The sequence below is a fragment of the Aspergillus udagawae genome (assembly GCF_001078395.1).
Source record: "Aspergillus udagawae IFM 46973 DNA, scaffold_11, whole genome shotgun sequence".
Classification (NCBI taxonomy): domain Eukaryota; kingdom Fungi; phylum Ascomycota; class Eurotiomycetes; order Eurotiales; family Aspergillaceae; genus Aspergillus; species Aspergillus udagawae.
Window position 1 is genome coordinate 660594 of NW_025091274.1, and position 18272 is coordinate 678865.

The 18272-nt window shown below is 49.1% G+C and overlaps 5 protein-coding genes across 5 annotated transcripts; 3 read left to right on the plus strand and 2 right to left on the minus strand.

Moving 5' to 3' along the window:
* Nucleotides 1-2442: 2442 nt before the first annotated feature.
* Aud_002291 (class I SAM-dependent methyltransferase) lies at nucleotides 2443-3183 on the minus strand (the record flags this gene model as incomplete). Its single annotated transcript, XM_043296291.1, has 1 exon — nucleotides 2443-3183. The coding sequence occupies one exon, from the start codon at nucleotides 3181-3183 to the stop codon at nucleotides 2443-2445; it is 741 nt and encodes a 246-aa protein (XP_043152226.1).
* Nucleotides 3184-6707: 3524 nt separating this feature from the next.
* Nucleotides 6708-9695, plus strand: Aud_002292 (uncharacterized protein; the record flags this gene model as incomplete). The annotated part of the gene is made up of 1 exon (XM_043296292.1): nucleotides 6708-9695. The coding sequence occupies one exon, from the start codon at nucleotides 6708-6710 to the stop codon at nucleotides 9693-9695; it is 2988 nt and encodes a 995-aa protein (XP_043152227.1).
* A 1302-nt stretch (nucleotides 9696-10997) lies between these two features.
* Aud_002293 (uncharacterized protein) lies at nucleotides 10998-12679 on the plus strand (the record flags this gene model as incomplete). The annotated part of the gene is made up of 3 exons (XM_043296293.1): nucleotides 10998-11100; nucleotides 11148-12344; nucleotides 12549-12679. 3 exons carry the CDS (start codon nucleotides 10998-11000, stop codon nucleotides 12677-12679), a joined length of 1431 nt encoding a protein of 476 aa, XP_043152228.1.
* Nucleotides 12680-13215: 536 nt separating this feature from the next.
* Nucleotides 13216-14209, minus strand: Aud_002294 (putative integral membrane protein PTH11-like; the record flags this gene model as incomplete). The annotated part of the gene is made up of 4 exons (XM_043296294.1): nucleotides 13216-13607; nucleotides 13662-13726; nucleotides 13782-14155; nucleotides 14204-14209. The coding sequence occupies 4 exons, from the start codon at nucleotides 14207-14209 to the stop codon at nucleotides 13216-13218; spliced, it is 837 nt and encodes a 278-aa protein (XP_043152229.1).
* Nucleotides 14210-15537: 1328 nt separating this feature from the next.
* Nucleotides 15538-17571, plus strand: Aud_002295 (putative carboxylesterase; the record flags this gene model as incomplete). The annotated part of the gene is made up of 5 exons (XM_043296295.1): nucleotides 15538-15680; nucleotides 15741-15979; nucleotides 16048-16370; nucleotides 16423-16737; nucleotides 16810-17571. The coding sequence occupies 5 exons, from the start codon at nucleotides 15538-15540 to the stop codon at nucleotides 17569-17571; spliced, it is 1782 nt and encodes a 593-aa protein (XP_043152230.1).
* Between the last annotated feature and the right edge of the window lie 701 nt (nucleotides 17572-18272).

The window sequence follows — 18272 nt, forward strand, 5'->3', positions numbered from 1 at the left end:
CTAATAATTCTTAATCATGGTATCCTACTTCAGTAGGAGAGGACGAAATGAGATCCATATAAATATGGTCATTAAGGAAAGAATGCCGCATGATGCCATAGTTCCATGGTCCATAAAAGAAAACCACTACTATATAGGAATCAATCCCTCCTTAAAGAGCCCAGTAGCCTGAAATTCACAAGGCTCTTCACCATTAACTTCCTAGCCTTTATTTTTTTTAAAAAGCTATCTAAGTCCCTCTTTGACTCTTCAACATCCATATAGCCATATTCCCACCACGTTTGCATAATATCCCCTACATATTCCCTTGCAAGAAGTAGCTATTAGTGCTCCATCACCATATGCTGCATCTCTGCATCCTATCTGTCCTGTTCATGGCCAGGCCAGAACTCTGTTATGAGCTGATAGATAAGACATCCCCAGAGAAACAGATCAGTGTGAACTGTAGCCACTTAATAATGTTATTACAGTATATTGCAGGAATGAAATAACTCATACCTTATAGTTTCATTAATACACTTCCTCATTATCTAGTTAACTATTAATGTAGACAGCTTCAAGAAAGCCGAGCAGTAACAGTAAAAGGAAAGATGATACCCAGCATAATTCAATTTGTAGATCACTAAAATATTTTTTGAACGCACGAAGGATAGTGCGGAGACCAGATGTAATGCCTATTGGTAGATTAGCAGACAATATTTAGGCGTAATTCATGACGGCCCATCCGCATTGGAGTCCATGGTCGATCTGTTTGTGGCCATGAGTTAATCAACTGTAATTGATGGCTTGTCAAGGATAGGCACCCCAAAGAACAGGTCGCGATGATCAAAGCGAATGATTTGTCGGCGCGTCTTGGTGAGCTGTTCATACATACAGGTGGCCTTCTACACACGTGTTAAGTCCCCAGACATCACTTGTAGGCATGAAAAAGCATCAGGCTCATCATAAATGTCTAAACCATTGCATGGCATATCATTGAGGCGGTCCTGACTCAAAAGAATAACAGATTTTTCGTCGACCTGCATTGCTATTACATTACCTATATATGCTTGAAATCTTTGCTCCAAGGGATGTTGGGTAAGAGTAAGGGGCCCATGAGACGCCTGAGCAAATCTGGTCAAGACCCCAGAAGAGGCTGTAAAATGCGACTACATCGACCATCGGTACGTGCAATGATGGGCTATAGATTAAAAGAGAAAGAGCGCCATGATATGTATATGAGAGAGCCGAGAGTGGGTGTATGAAGTTATGAACTAGGTAGTAGTTAGAAAGTATTTTATGTTTTACGTCCCCAAAATGAGTTACGTGCAAGTCTCCCTACATTACTCAGTTACTCCTATGATGTGAAACGTGCTTTTTTCCAGGTAGGACGATTTCACTCTCTGAGCATCTTTGAGAAGTTAGGTGCGTACCATTCTGGCCCTGATGAAGGACCATAAGGCATATTTAAGAGCTTGATAGTATTCCATCCATTATCGGAACACTGCAATTGAAGCCAGAATCTGATTATCTTAGGCGAGCCTATTGGACAAGCATGCAGAGTGTGTGATATTGAAAGTGAAGAGGTTGCAGGCTGTGAAGGTTCCAGAATTGTATCATACTCCACTTTATAATACTGAACGGAATATATGCAGTTGTTATCATAATAAATGCTAGTTCATGCCATAACCCTTATAGGCCTCCTGCTCATGGATAATGGAGTTTTTGGGTATATCAGCCCATGCAGGCACAACGTCAGAAATTCATGGATTTGGCTTTATGAAAGCTATCTCATCTAAAAGTTATCTGAAACAACTTAATCTTGAGTGGACATGGAAAGATATCTACACCTTAAAAGCTATTCATTTGTTGTCCTTCATTTGTAGTCTAGCTCTGAATGGTACCCTTGAGAGGGTATCAGTGACTTATACTTGTGGAGTAACTGTTAATGGAACTGACTGACTTCATAATCATCAAAGTTATACTTTTAAGGCAGCTGTGGAAATACTCGATGCTGATAATAAGTTGAATTTCAGCGCAGCTGAATGATAGCGGGCGTGATGTCATTAATTTGCTACTAACCCTACAAGATGCAATCCAATATTCAGTGAAATTATTCATGAGGTTTTCGGTTTTCCATATTTTATACCCACCTATAGCAGCTTTCCATTGTCACGCAAGTGACACCACTAACATCATGATTGTAATTGTGTAGTTTCTTAGTATATATATTGGTTTTATGAGGTATGGAGTTAGATTTCGTGATGTTATTCAATCTGATATCATAAGAACATTCCTGGAAATTGCAACCAAGGGCTCGAGGCCCTAATTCCATGGTAGGCTAACTTGCCGTAACGTCAAAAATTTGCAAACAGCTAAACCCCATAAATTAACTTTTTATGTAGTAGTCATTAAGAACACTGTATTCCCCCTGTAGAATACCTCAGATGCCATACAATAATCCTAATCCTCGGAAATGGGGCGAGAGACAGAGAAAACCTGAAAAAGGGGATTTTCAACAAAACTTGCAAAGTCTAGACCTTGGATTTGTGGGTCGACCGGAGACATCCACTGAATACCCGGGAACCCAGCCTTTCTGGCATAGTTCTCATGGACTGCAAGCTCCACGATGTAATAATTGAAAGATACGGGAGTTGGAGCATGCAAAGTAGTCCGCACTCTTACACCCCCTTCCACCCTGTTGAGCAGCTCCGTACTCTGCCCAAACCGAGGGGCCTTCTCTCTGTGTGATTGCCCTGCCGGAAGCTGATTTAGGTCAGGGACGATGCCAACACAGCGCCCTCCAGGCTTGACGCTTTTGAAGATGTTTTGCCACATTGACAGCAATTCGGCTTCGTTAGACGCATAGTTGAGGATCCATGCGGCTAGGACCAGGTCGAACTGTCCTAGATGAAGTGGCTTACTTGCGTCTGCAACATGGAACTCTGACTCACCATTGACCAGGGCCTGGCGGCGGGCGCTCTCTACCATTGCCTCGGATATGTCGACTGCAACCACTTTGTTTGCCCCTGCTTCAACAAATTTGCGGGAATAGAGGCCCGTCCCACAGCCAAGGTCTAGGATATTCTGGCCTCGAACATTGCCAACGTGAGTCAGAATAGCAGCTTGTTGGAGGATCGCAGTGTGGAGATGGAAACTGCCGTCGTACTTGCCCCCAATTATGTCGTACTGAGTACCTGTCATGTTGTTGATGAACACAGGGTGAAGCATAAATAAGCCTGAATTGGTCTTTAAAACAGAAAGCTGCTGCTACTTGGTCGCCCTATTTATCATCGCTACCCTTACGAAAGCGGCCGCGCCGTAATAGGAAAACCATGGACGCACATGAATAGTTTGGTTAAAGAAATGCAAGTGATGAAACCGGAAATTGCAAGCGCCATCTTGACGGATCGTTGTCGTGGGCTGTTCTAAAGGCAGTTCCTTATACTTGCCTTCTAATGCCCTCTAGTACAGTGCTGTACGTCCATGACCAGCTTCAATATTACTGTTTAGCCTGAGACATCCTTGGATTTTCAGTCTTGCTCCAGCAACACTCCCACAAATCATATAACGTACAAAGGTTAAACCTTTCCTTCTTCCTTCAAGAGTCTGTTCCAATTCAAGTGGTGCATAGTGGTGTGAGTCTTATTCTAGACATCCTCAGCTAAAACATCAATAATGATGTCATTGTCTTTTTAAGTTGCTCATGCGAGCACTGTCCGCATGCGGTGCTTTTTATACTAGGGATTGGCCAGCCTATCAATAAGCACAGCATGCGGGTATAAGTTGAGCCTTCAAAGCTTAGTCTGACTTACGTTGTGGTGACATAATGTATGAAGCTCAGTTATCTAGTGTTGTAATAGAACGACTTTGTGCATGGTGGATTCAGCTGCTTTTGCTAGCTAATGAACTGCTTCATTTGGTGGACTTTAAAGATTTATTATGACTGATAAGTTATTTGATAGGCTGCATCTGCTTTTCTAAACCCAACAGTAGTATGGGGAGTCTTTGCTGTCCATTCCCCATCTCTATCTGAAGGCCCATGAATAGTAGAGGGTGTGATATGCTTAATAGTAACTTAAGTTATAAAGTCCTTGCCTACATTACTAGCACCCATACTAAAAATATAAGGTTACTCTTTAGGAGAGAAAGGCTCTTTGCGAATCTACCGCGTTTAATATGTGGCTCAAGTACGGCAGAGCGGACGGGAAGCCGTGTAACCTGTTTTCCACGCCCTGTGGTCGTATGTGCTTGATATTCAAGCATAACAGATGATATTCGGAAAGATTTGTCGTGGAGATCACCATACTCCTGTGTGCGCAGTGAGTGGTGAGAGAATCTCCCCCGGTGCAGATGCATACCTGCTACCGTTCGACTTGATGTGCCAAGGTATCCTCTAGAATCAATATCTGGCTCCTCTGAAGAATGTGTTATTGCGGGCCTGTAGAGCTTAGGCCCATAGGAAGGTGTGGGCTTGTGCTTGAGGTATGATGCTGTAGTTAACACTTAACACTCTCTCAATCATCGTTCCGCCGTAGATGGCGGGAAAGGGACACCAACGGTATGAACCGGGGTCAGCATACTAGTAGATGCTAGTTCTCTAGCGGCGTGCAGCAGAGCCTGTACTTGCCTTATTACAGGTTCCCTGTTCTCCACTTCTTTATATAGGGTGGCATCAATGTCGGCTATGGTCAGGTATCGGCCACCGCGGCCCTCAGGGACCAAGCATCATATGTACAGAATGAGGCAGTGCCGCAGTTCAGGGTCAGTGTCAGAGAGATCACAGTTACATTGTCACCAAAAAAGTCGCTAGATCTGCATCATGCTTGGCGGTCCAGAATATAGTTAACTACTCGCTCATCATGAGTCATTATGACTCGAAATGATTTATCAATCAGTTTAATCCATCCCTGAAGCTACATGTAAAAGATCCCTCTCGTATCCTCAGATCCAAACCCCACGCACATGAAACCCATCACAAACCTAATGGTGCAAGACTCCAACCACGCAATCGTTTTCGGGGCAGCTGGACTACTGCGCTGGTCCACAGTATATCAACTTCTCTCCGGCTACCCCACTTCCCGCTCCTTTTCCCGAGTCTCAGCCGTGCTCAATCGTTCAGTGCCAGAAGCTGAACTACACTGGCCGTCTCCGGGTCCAGATAGACCGCAGCTACGGATTGTCTCGGGCATTGATCTCCTTCAAGGAACGGGAGATGACCTGGCAAAGCAGCTAAAGGACAAAGTCAACGGAGTGGGGCAGATAACCCATGTTTTTTACTTTGGTATACGCTTCTTCTTCATTTGCCTGTTTCTGACCATCGCCAGTCTTCGCCTCTCTCAATGAGGACCCCATCAAAGAGTGCACACAAAACTGCGGCATGATGCAGAGACTCGCAGATGCCCTCAACATGGCAGCACCGAACCTACAAACCTTTATGTATTCCGGGTGGTACCAGAGTAAGCACATCTGCACCATGTTGAGTACCCGACCTTTTTAACACTTTTCAGGGATACGGTATCTATATACCAGGCAGCATATTCCAACCACCCCTTGTGGAATTCATGGCCGACAACCTCTTCGACGACTACGCCAGGACAGTTGCATACCCGTGGTTTCGAATTCCTCAAAGAGTCCTGCAAAGGACGCAGTTGGACTTGGACCGAGGTTTGTCCTGACGCCGTCGTTGGGTTTACGCCGAATGGCTCTGCCTTTTCTCTGACTCTCCACCGGGCGCAATATCTTTCTCTATACGCTTACAACCATGAAATTAGACCGAATGATACAGCCAGACCCAAGAAGGATAGGTGGAAGTAGCCTTCCCTGGAAATGAAGCTGGATTTCGATCTCTCTTGACGCCGGTCTCTGAGAAGATTCTCGGTCGAATTGCCATCTATGCAGCCCTCAACCCCGATAAGTGCGGTCAGAAAATCATCAACTTGATGGATAATGACCGTTCCGTGAGCTTTGCCGAGTTATGGCCTGCCATCGCCAACTGGTTTGGGCTCAAGGGGTTAGGACCCTCGGAAGCTGGTGACGCTTTGAAGCTGGGAGAATGTGTAACCAAGTTCCGTCATCTGTTCACGGAGCATGGGCGACCGAAAGGAGTGACGTGTGGTGTTGGTGTTGGTGCTGGTAGTGCCCAGTTGGACACTTTAGGATGGTGGTTGTCTTACGATCGTCATCTGAGCTCGGAGAGGTTGCGGGGGGTAGGGTTTACCGAGCAAAGAGATCCAATTGAGGGCTGGCTGGATGCATTCGAGAGATTCAGAAAAGCCGGGATTATCCTTTGAGAAAGGGAAAGTACAATACTATGATTCTCAACCCAGCTTTTTACTGTCTCAAGTCAGTGGCCCTTCTGGTCATCTACAAGTTCAATCAGGTGGAGGAAAATATGTTCGAAACACCTTAATCAGATCGGGAATATCAATGCTCTGGACCCGGCAGTGCTTGCCTCTAATTTTTTGCATGAGTGATATAAGCTGGAAGATTCCACGCAAACCACACGGGGTTTTGCCTTGTATATCTAGCGACTGACACATGCTGTTCCAGATGATTGGATCTTTAATGCTGACAGCCCTGTCACAACACAAAACTGTTTACCCCTCCATTTCTTCAAACCTCAACAATCCACTTGAGATATACGTGACTCTGCATTAACTTTGCCCGGTGGAACTCTAGTGAGTGCTCTGAGTTCATCAGAGTTATGATATGCACAACCTGCAAAAATGACCCTCACACATGATGACTACACGGTCGCATGGATCTGTGCGTTGCCGCTAGAAATGGCCGCCGCAAAAACGATGCTTGACGAGTCCCATCCTCTACTGCTCCAACCGAAAACCGACCATAACGCTTACACACTTGGGAGTATTAGCGGTCACAATGTGGTAATAGCATGTCTGCCGTCCGGCGTATATGGAACGATATCTGCTTCCACTGTGGTGTCCCACTTGGTCTCTACCTACACGAACATCCGCTTTGGACTGATGGTCGGCATCGGGGGTGGAGTTCCCAGCAACAATGCTGACATTCGCCTTGGCGATGTGGTGGTAAGTAAGCCAACAGGAACCTCAGCTGGTGTTATCCAATATGACTATGGCAAAATGTTGCATGACGGACAATTCCAGCATACTGGGTCACTCAATAGACCGCCGCCGATATTGTTGAAGGCTATGGCTCAAATGGAAAGCGACTATATGACAGGGAAGAGACTGGTTAGCAGAACCATGATCGATGCACTGCAGAAAAATGAGGAGATGAAAGAAAAGTTTTCACGGCCTCAGAATGATTGGCTATTCCAACCAACATACAATCACAAAGTGATTAGATCCGACTGTTCAGAATGTGATCAGTCTCAGCTGGTGAACCGCCCTCTGCGAAAATCCAATGACCCTTACATTCACTATGGCTTGATAGCTTCTGGAGATCAAGTGATGAAAGATGCAAGTGCTCGGGATTCAATTGCCCAAAAACTAGATATTCTCTGTTTTGAAATGGAGGCTGCTGGACTCATGGATGAGCTCCCTTCACTTGCTATTCGAGGAATCTGTGACTACTGTGATTCTCATAAACAAAAGCAGTGGCAGGGATATGCCTCCCTTGCTGCTGCTACTTACGCCAAGGCTCTCCTGTCGAAGGTTTCGATTTACCATCGCGAGCAGGAATCACCCAAATCAATAGAACCAGTTTGGGCAGTCCCTTTTGGGAAGAACCCGCGATTTGTTGGTCGTGAATCTGAAATCACAGAAATTGAGGGCCTCTTGATGCAATCACATGGACCATCCAAAATCGCAATCTACGGCCTTGGAGGAGTTGGAAAGACACAAATTGCCCTTGAATTGGCTTACCGCATGCGCGAGCGAGAGTCTAGTTGCTCAATTTTCTGGATCCCATGTACAAGCTACGAGAGTATCGAACAGGCCTACATGACTATCGCACATAAAGTAGGGATCCACAATGTGAAGCCAGCAGAGGCGAAAGATCGACTAAAGGTATATCTCAGTCAGGAGAGAGCAGGAAAGTGGCTCCTTATCTTTGATAATGCAGACGATATGGATATGTGGATACAAACCAGTACCGGTGCCCTGGTACTAACAGATTTGCTGCCTCAAAGTGAGCAAGGACGCATCCTATTCACTACTCGAAATCGAAAGCTAGCCGTGAAATTAGCATCTTCTCATGTGATAAACATTTCTGAGCCAGATACAGAGGCGGCTTTGAAGCTTCTAGGGAAGTTACTGATCGAGAAACAACTCCTTAATGATCGTGATGCAGCCATTGGTCTTCTTCATCAGCTGGCACTCCTTCCACTGGCAATCGCCCAGGCAGCAGCATTCATCAATGAAAATAAGATTAGGCTCTCTGAATACACTGCACTTTTACAGGAGCAGGAGCCAGATGTGATTGGGCTGCTGAGTGAACACTTTGGGGATGAGGGGCGATATAAGGACATCCAGAATCCAGTGGCTACCACTTGGTTAATCTCATTTCACCAGATTCAGCGATTGAACCAAACTGCCGCCAATTATCTATCATTCATGGCCTGTATACATGCTCAGGATATCCCACAATCTTTGCTTCCCCCTGCCATGTCTAGAAAGGAGGGAATTGACGCCATTGGCCTCCTTAAGGCATTCTCCTTCGTCAGTCAACAAGCTGGAGACCATTCTTTGTGTCTCCATCGACTGGTCCACCTTTCAACTCGGAACTGGTTGAGAAAGAATCGACTATTTAGCCAGCAGGTATTGAAAACAGCAGACCGATTAAGCGAGGTTTTCCCCAGTGATGACTATACTAATCGGAAGCTGTGGCGGGATTATCTACCACATGCCCTTTCGTTAATTAAAGAAGGTGACTTTCAAAAAAGGCAGGAAAAATACACCGATTTGGTTCAGAAAATTGGGCAGTGCCTGTATAGTGATGGCAGATACACTGAAGCGGCTGTCGTGTTTAAGAACGCCCTGAGAGTGCAAAAAAAGAAGCGTGGTGATATGGACCCTTCAACACTTACCAGCATGGCTTGGCTAGCATCCACATACCGAAACCAAGGGCGATGGATGGAAGCAGAGGGACTTGGAGTGCTGGTAATCAATACTCGCAAGCAAGTGCTTGGCCCAGAGCACCCGTCTACTCTAGACAGCATGGCCAACCTGGCAGCAACATACCGGAACCAAGGACGATGGAAGGAAGCAGAAGCACTAGTAGTGCAGGTGATGAAGATGCGGAAGCGGCTGCTAGGCCCAGATCACCCTTCCAGTCTGAACAGCATGGCCAACCTGGCAGCAATATACCGAAGCCAGGGACGATTGCAGGAAGCGGAAACGCTGGTAGAGCGGGTGTTGAATACCCGCAAGCAAGTGCTTGGCCCAGAGCACCCCTCCACTCTAGATAGCATGGCCAACTTGGCAGCAATATACCGGAACCAAGGACGATGGAAGGAAGCGGCAACACTGACAGAGCAAGTTATGAAGAGGCGCAAGCAGTTGCTAGGCCCACAGCATCCTTCCACTCTGAACAGCATGGCCAACCTGGCCAATACCTGGAAATCCCAAGGAAGGATTAAAAAAGCCTTGGTGTTAATGGAAGAGTGTGTTGTACTCCGCAATAAAGTACTAGGGCCTGACCATCCAGATGCCCTATCCTCCTCACGCGCACTGGGTAAATGGAAAAAAGAACTGGGCCAATCACAGGCACCTAGTCGAAGGACCAGATGATGAAGACATTGAATATTGACTTGGCTCGGAGACCCAAGAAAGGTTCAACTAAAGCCTTTTAACTGCAAGAACTTTGATTCGCTATTAGAGCTGGATTACCACAGCTGCTGGTACTAGGCTCGCCCTCCAATCGTTCCTCGTTAAGGGTTTGGATTGTAGATTGATTGATTCCTTACTTCGTTTCGGCACCAGGCTGGCCCGAAACCCTCGTAGACCCCCTCGTAGATTCCCACATATATGCCCCCATCTCGGCCGGGGCCGAGATCACCGGCTACCTTGCCTCCCCCAGAGCCGTCACGCCTGCCTAGGTGCCCGTACAGGCCCGCCCTGCTCCTAAGATAGCCGCTAGCTCATTCGGATGCCGCAGGGCCCCAAGCCTGCAAAGGCTCTGAGGGCGCCACCACCGAACGGTGCCGGATCGGCAGGCCGGGGCCGTGAGTGGCAACGCCGCACCACCAGGAGTGACTAGTATTATGCGATAGTGTGTGATAGCGGTTTGTCAGCCATCGCCTGCTGGGGCTGTCAGTAGTCGCGCGCTGCTGGGGCGCTCGGCCCGACCCATGCCGGCTGGGTGGCTTCGGCCAGGTATGTCAGCCGGCCGGTGCTTAGCATGAGCCGCGCGGTCCGCCGAACGTACTGCTTCTCCGTCAAGGCTTCTGTTAGGTTTCGGGGTCCCTTCCGTCCATGCCGCGCGCCGAAGGTCGTCATACTAGTTGCAGCCGGATAGCACATGGTGGGTCGTCTCTGGGGCCCTTCCGCACAGGCAGAAGGGGTCATCGGCCTGGTTGATGGTTGAGAGGTAGTGATTCAGCCCGATCTTCCAGGTGCGCATCTGCGCCAGAGCGCTGCGCTCGTTGGCAGCAACCCCACGGTGCGCCGCCAGCTAATGGAAGTAGATGTCAAGCACTGTATCTAGTCGAGGAAGCAAGTCCACCAGCTCCGAACTTGATATTGGCCAGGGCCTGCTTACAGCGCGCCCCGGTTGTCGGAATATATCTCGGCCCGTTTCCGAGGGCCGCGGTCAGGCGGTGACCGCCAGCTGTCACGTGGCAACGGATCTTGCTTGATAAGCCGCAAGGCCAGCACCAACCCCGCAAAACTCCGCGACCGGCACCGTTGTTCCAAGATCCGTCCCCAGGTATCGTTGGCGGCAGATGGGGGGGTCCAAGCATACCGCCTATCAGCTATGGCTTAAGATTGACACACGGACAATGATAGACCGAAAGATCCGATCAGTTAAAACATCCAACGTGCCAATTCGCTCGCGGAACGGATGTACGACTTGCAAGTGCGATTCCTAGGATGACCCCCGTCGTTCAGCCGGCACTGACCATCCTAGAATCCGTAAAATCAAATGCGGAGAAGAAAAGCCCAACTGTATTCGATGCACCAGCACAGGACGCAAGTGTGAATACACTAGCCCAGCTCCATCGCGTCGTGCCTCAGCATCAGCATCCAGCGTGGTTCCAGTCCTGGACCGGCCGCTTTCGGTCTCTCCGAGTACTGTATGGCTAGAGCGGCGGGCCTTCGCCCATTATTCCCAACACGCTGCGCCATTCATTGCTGGGGTACTGGACATCGACTTTTGGGGTGGTGTTATCACCCAGGTATGTCAGACTGAGCCTGCGGTGTGGGACGCGATCAATGCCATCAGTGCCCTCTTTGAGAATCCAGATCTGTGCTCTGATCCTGTCCGGCTCAGGCAAAATGACAATAAGTCTCAGGGGTTGCGTCCTAGCCACAGTGATGCCTTACGCTGGTACTCGCGCTCGTTAGCCACTATGCGCAGGCAAATCGACCAGGGGAATGTTGACATGAATGTAGCGTTGATTAGCTGCATCTTATTCATCTGCATAGAAATGGTGCAGGGGCAGGTGGAAGAGGCGCTACGACTGTACCAGCAGGGGGTAAGCCTCATCTTTGAGCTCCGGGCAGGTGGTACTAGGATGTGGTCTTGCACGGATTTCGCTCTTTTACAAGACACAATCTTCCCTATTTTCCTACGACTTGGCACAATTGCGCAGCGTGTTTCGGGCTTCCCTGTTAGTAGCTTACTCGATGAAATGCAGGATTGGACCGAAAACACATTCTCCTCACTCAGCTCAGCCCGTCTCGCAATGGCTGCTCTCGCTGCAGAGGGCATGATCTTCCAGCGCACTGTTGAGAAGCATTTTGCGAACAAGGGCCACGGATGCGCCATTCCCCCGGCGTTGAAGAGCAAACAGGAAGATCTCCAGAAACGATTAGCAAAGTGGCATCACGCCTACACCAACTTGGTGAATTCATCTGACCCATCAGAACTTCCTATTAGCGTGACCTCTCTCTTGCTTTCCTTCCACACTGTCACATCGATTGTTACCGCTGTTTCCACTGAGCATCTGGAGACCGCATATGACGCCTTTCTACCCCAATTCCAGCTCATTGTTGAACAGTCCGCTGTACATCTTGAAGCTTCAGCTGGCCCGAATGGCAGGCAGCCGCCATTCACCTTTGAGATGGGTCCTGGTCTCTCGTTGTTGATGACCGTTATTAAGTGCCGTGACCCATGGCTGCGCAGAAGGGCCTTGGAATTATTGAAAAAGGCACCTCCAGTGCAGGCGCTGTACAAGTGTCCACCGGGTGCGACATTGGCGGAAGCTTTCATAAACTGTGAGGAATCAGGGACTATATTTAATGCCTCTAGCCCTGGATGTGCAGGTTCTTATGGCGAAGGGAGTCATCGGATGTATACGTTTTCAGAAAGTGGAAGAAGTGAGATCGAATCTACAATCCCTATTACAAAATTGATACCGGAGGAATCTCGAATCCACGGCAATAGTATTTTCTGGCCGTGAGATGACCCCTGGCCATTAGGCGAACCAGACATCTCCAAGTGGTGGTACCGGAGGCCTGATCAGATCTACTTGAAGTTTTCACAGAATCGATTTGATGAGAATACAAAGATGTGGCGAATGGTCCATAACAATGTCCTGATTGACTATTAATATGTCTCTATGTTTGCCATGTCAATTGCTACATGGCTTTCACTATAGTTCATGACATGTGAACACCCTAGTAGCAAACTTCTCACCAAATGCATGATGATCACCTGTCAGCAGGTCTGTCGTCACATCATGACCACGCCCTCTCAATCGACTCGTCAAGGATCCCTCGATAACTTCACTCGAGCCTGCCCAGCCAGCATCTCCATATTCTTCAGCCGCAGACCCCACATATACTGCTTCTGCTCGTACCAGGACCAAGGACGATGGAAGGAAGCAGAAACACAGATAGAGCAAGTGATAAAGGGCAGTTGCTGATCCTACAGCATCCTTCCACTCTGAACAGCATTGCCAACCATACAATGCAGAAATTACCTTTAGCGATCGTATACGTCAGAGTAGCAGTACTAGCGAGTTCTGATCTGACTTTCGACCATGTCTTGATAACTCAACGCCGATGCAAAGCTCGGGCATAATATCCCAGGACGAGCTTAAGATTTGACCTCTGGACGCCGACCGCTATCCTGCTTTAACACTCGCTACGAGCTTCCCTTCGGTACCGGACGCAACGGGGTCTCCTCGCCTTCATGATAGACCTGCTGCTCGAAATACTGGTCCACTTGAATGGCATTGCCACTTATCGACCGCAACTCTGTAACCTCACCGCGCGCTTTGGTGGCAGAGGCTTCCGAGTGGTAGTCCATCCGCGCGCCGCTCCCGTTGTAGAGGGTGGCCCAAGGTCGATGGGATTGCTCTGCGTCCCGATAGGGCTGCGAATTCGGGTCGCCCATACGAGAAGGCTGTCCAGACACAGACCCCTTGAGGTTCCGAAGCATGGTCACTACTGCGCGATAGATGATGGGCAGATTGGCACAGAAGATTCCGCCTAGCGGCTCCCAGGCGGAGAGGATCCCCAATGGCACCCCAGCCCCTGCATCATTAGACGGGCGAAGGGTTATGGAGAGTTGATAATAGGCGGACTTACATGTAAAATCGGACGAACCCTGCGTGATTACGACAGAAAGACGGGCAGCACTAATGGCACACGTCCTGCAAAGGGTGAGCTCGCGTCTCATAAACTCAAAGTGTGGTGGGAAGTTCTAACGCCAATCCAATAGAGAAAAGAAAACTGAGAGCAATTTTCCGATTACGAGACATCTGAAGCTTGAAAATGACTGGCAAAGGCAGGGAAAATATCCAGATATCGGTAACCAGGTTGATGACGTTGGTGAAGTAGGTGAATTCCACGAGGTTGAGGCATTTTCCAGGCACATCCGGGTCCCAGAATCGCGAGATGGGCCGACATTGCAGGCCCAGGAGGATTTCCATCGTCATTAGCCACAGAATCACAAAGACAGCTGTGGTGAGGACGACAATGCGAAACTTTAAGGTCACGAAGATGCGATAGTACAGCGCCAACACCGCGAGTTTGGTGCTGGCAATGGCTGCATTATAGAAGTGACTGAAGATATAATTGCCCTGGTTGTGTCAATTGCATTATACTATAATCAGAATACGCAGATCTACCATCATAAACGTTTCTATCTGCTCATCCGAAAGGGCCGCTTTGTGACGTCCAAATCCATAGGGTGGTCCTATGATTAGACATGTCAATCAACAGTCGGCATCTCGCCGTCGTGGGAAGTAGAATTTTAAGTACCGTAGATCAGTCCACTGACGCACACTGCGGCTCCAACAAACTGTGATCATCATGCCAAGGACCTGTCAGATTTCAATGTTTCACACAGACCAAGAGGGTCAGGTTGTTCGATGTAGCGGGGACTTACCGTGGCCCACACCATCAGATAGTCATCCGAACTAAGTCCTACATTGCCTGGGCCTCGTAATTTGACCCAAATGCGGAGTCCAGTCGTCAACAGCTCGAGAGGGATCGGGATGGAATAGGCGACTGTGACTTCGGTAACACGCGACTGCGCCAGAAATGCCGCATCCTGTGCGGCTCTCCAAGAGAGATGCATCGCATCCAGGAACTACATGTCCGACAAGGGAAATAGGGAAAATAAAACACGACGGAGGTGAGAGGGGCGTCTGGCCGTGATAAATCCTTTTAATCCCTCCATCTATGTTATTCTGGCAGGGTCTAGCCCTCCAAGCCAAAATAAATAACGGCAATATATACTGAAATCACGTAGGCGTTCATTGAGTTGGGCGTATTTCATGTGTATTTCCGTAAATTATTAGCCTGTGGGTTCTTGTCTGGTTTGCGGTATCCAAAAAGCAGTATGGCGAAGTCTAGTCAGTACGTACACTTTCGGGCGAAGGTTACAGGCTTGCGGTCACTTCTCATAAGCGATCAGCCAGTGTGACACCTTTCCTACAAGCCATCCTGAGTGAAACCAGTGCAGCAGCTAAACAGACGCTGTACGGCTCACCTCGTGGCTGAATTGGGTCAATCAATATTGCTTAATCCCTGTCGATTGGACTGACTAGGTCTTGGTGGCGTCGCATTGATTGGGGAGAATCGCTGGGAGTGTATCATAGACATTCCCTGATGGCATCTCTGAACTTATGATGGCGGGATAATACGAGATTCAGAGTTCCAACAGGAGATTAGTATTCCACTTTTGGTCAAGGTCTGGTTCGAGCGGCCCGTGGACGGGAAAGAATAAGGTATTAATAATGGGAGATACATTGGAACAGATAGTAGCAGAACGTTTCCCCTGACTAGTGCACTACTTTCTATCGCCCAAATTACATCCGGCTTAATCCCGCAGTCTCCGAACCCCCGATCTTCCAGCTCCAAAAACAGGAAATATCTGATATATCTCCATGTTTTCTCCTCTCTATTTATCCGAATAACCTGTTCCCCATCAATTGAATTGGCACAGGAAGGGAGCCCGATGAAACCCGACGTTCGCCTGTTGTTGGCGGCTACCCTGGCCCCCATCGTGGGTGGTTCCTCTTCTGGCCCCATCGTCGACCTCGGTTATTCGTCTTATCAGGGGTATCATGAGGCCGCTACCGGGTTGAATATCTGGAAGGGGTGTGTACTTACTCCTCTATCTGACTCGAACGCAGCAGATACTAAAATTGACGTGCGCAGCATTCGGTATGCATCACCTCCTGTCGGGCAGCTGCGATGGCAACCTCCAAGGCCTCCAGCCAAGAATAACGGCCGGATCATTCCTGCCGTGGACCAACCTCCCGCGTGTCCCCAATCGGGTGCTGCAGGTACCCCTGCCATCTACGGTTTCAACTCGGGACCTGGTGACGAGGATTGTCTATTCCTGAATGTCTATGCGCCCCCTGGTGCCTCTGATCTACCCGTGTTCGTTTGGATCCGTAAGTTGCTTATTCTCTCCACCCGCCCACTTCCCGCGTGTTCGTCCGCTGATCCCGCTGATCGACAGACGGTGGCGGCTATGGACTGTTTGGCGCTGTGTATGATCCCACTCCGCTCATGAATACCAACAACAACGGATTCATCACTGTGGAAATTCAGTACCGTCTGGGCGCATTTGGGTTTCTTTCGTCCGCCGAGGTTCACAAACAAGGCACCCCCAACGCCGGTCTTCTCGATCAGAGATTTGCCCTGAAATGGGTGCAGCAGCACATCAGCAAGTTTGGTGGCGACCCCAAACGAGTCACCGTCGGCGGCGAATCAGCTGGTGCAGGTGCAGTAATGCTGCAGTCCCTGGCGTATGGAGGAACGAAATCGAATCTGTTCCAGAATGTAAGTCTCATTACTCCAACCGGCTCGCTTTGAACTGACCAGCTGTCCTCAGATCATCGCAGCGAGCCCATACTCACCCCCCATCTATCCCTATGATGGCGCCATTCCCACCACGTACTATGAGCAGTTTGCGGAACAGGCCGGGTGTGGCCGATCAACATCTGCCAGATCCAACCACAAAACAACTTTTGACTGTCTGGTTGCTGCGCCTAGTGAGACACTACAAACTGCCAGCGGGATTGTCTCCGAGTCCGGACTCTTTGGTACCTTTGCCTTTCTACCTGTTGTGGATGGCGGTTTGATCCGCGAGCGACCGTCAGTGCAGTTACTGACCGGACAAATCAGCGGTCGGCGCATTCTCGTCGGGGTATGTTGACTCCTCCCCTATTCCGGCCTGCTCCGGCCAGCTTCGAAGCGAACCGTTGACCGATTGCAATAGAATAACGCCAACGATGGTGTCCCTCTCAGCAACCCCAATGTAGCCACTCGTGCTGCGTTCGACGGCTATATCTCCAAGACCTTCCCCAGACTGACGGAGAAGAACCTCACACGGCTGAAACTTCTCTATGGTACGGCGGACTCACAGCCAAACGGCGACGGACCTCGGTTTGATAGCCTAGGCACTTCCGGTCCGACTGCGAATAATCAGTCCGAAATGGCTACGGGCTTGCAACAAACGGTCTTCAATATCTACGGCGAAACCACGTTTGACTGTCCGGCGCAGTGGCTGGCCGAGGCCTTTGGCGGCGCTTCTCGACAGGCATGGAAGTACCAGTACTCGGTCACGCCGGCATATCACGGTGCCGATCTGAACTCCTACTTCAACCTGGGGGCCTCCTGGCCCAGTGCCGCATTCAATCATGCTTTTCAGAAAATATGGGGCAACTTCATCATGAACGATAGTCCGGTCATTCCTGTCGGCGATGCGACCGCCAACAACAGCCAAGCCGTGGTTCCGGTCGGACGAGATGGCCATCTGAACTGGCCGCAGTTTCGCCCGATGTCTCCCTGGCAGATGGATCTCAACACCACGGGAGGCACCGTCACTCAGGTCGTAGTCACGCCAAACTTGACCTACTACGTTCGGGAGGGAGACGACGTTGTTAACCACTTCCGTTTGGCCAACGCATACACCTGGGAGGGGGACCGCGGACTTCGCTGCGCATTCTGGCGGGCTGTTGCAGACCGGATTGCTCTATGACGTGTCTCTTATGGCCTGGGCGGTATTTCTCGCCTTTAAGACGTTGCAGACTCATCCCTCTAACTTACATTGTACATAGATATCATAGCAAAGTCAGGGGACCATGCGGAACAGAGAAGAGCCTGACAACATACATTTATCACTTATATTTCTTTATCATCCTGTGTGTTGTCAGCAAATGAGGAGCAGGATTGATTCCCCCTTTAAAGAACTTACAATCGCCGAAGCCGAGTCTCCTTCCCCCTGCAATATGTCTGCAACCTAATACAGGGAGTCGCAGACTTTCAAACTCTCAGCCAAGCACTCTCTCCGAAAAATTAGAGCTTTAGACGCGAAACGAAGAGCGTCATCGTGCAAACCCTATTCCATTTTGATACGGGCAAGCAACACTATATCCATGCAGTGCATTAATTTGGGTTCGAACGTCACCCAGAGAATCGAGGGTTGCAGGTTCTAAGAAACGTGGCATCAGTAAAATCCTTCAGAGATAGAGACTTTTCAAGCGTCTCCTCTACGAATACGAGGTCATAGCCATTCGAGAACCTTGGAGGGATCGATTTCAGATGGCCACGTACCACAGTCAAGGATCGATTCGACTTGGTATATTCCACACAATGGGAAACTCAAGTACTGTATGCTTCTTCTTCGCCACACAGCTGAAAGGGGCGCAGTCACATACGCACCACACTCCTGGTCGCAGG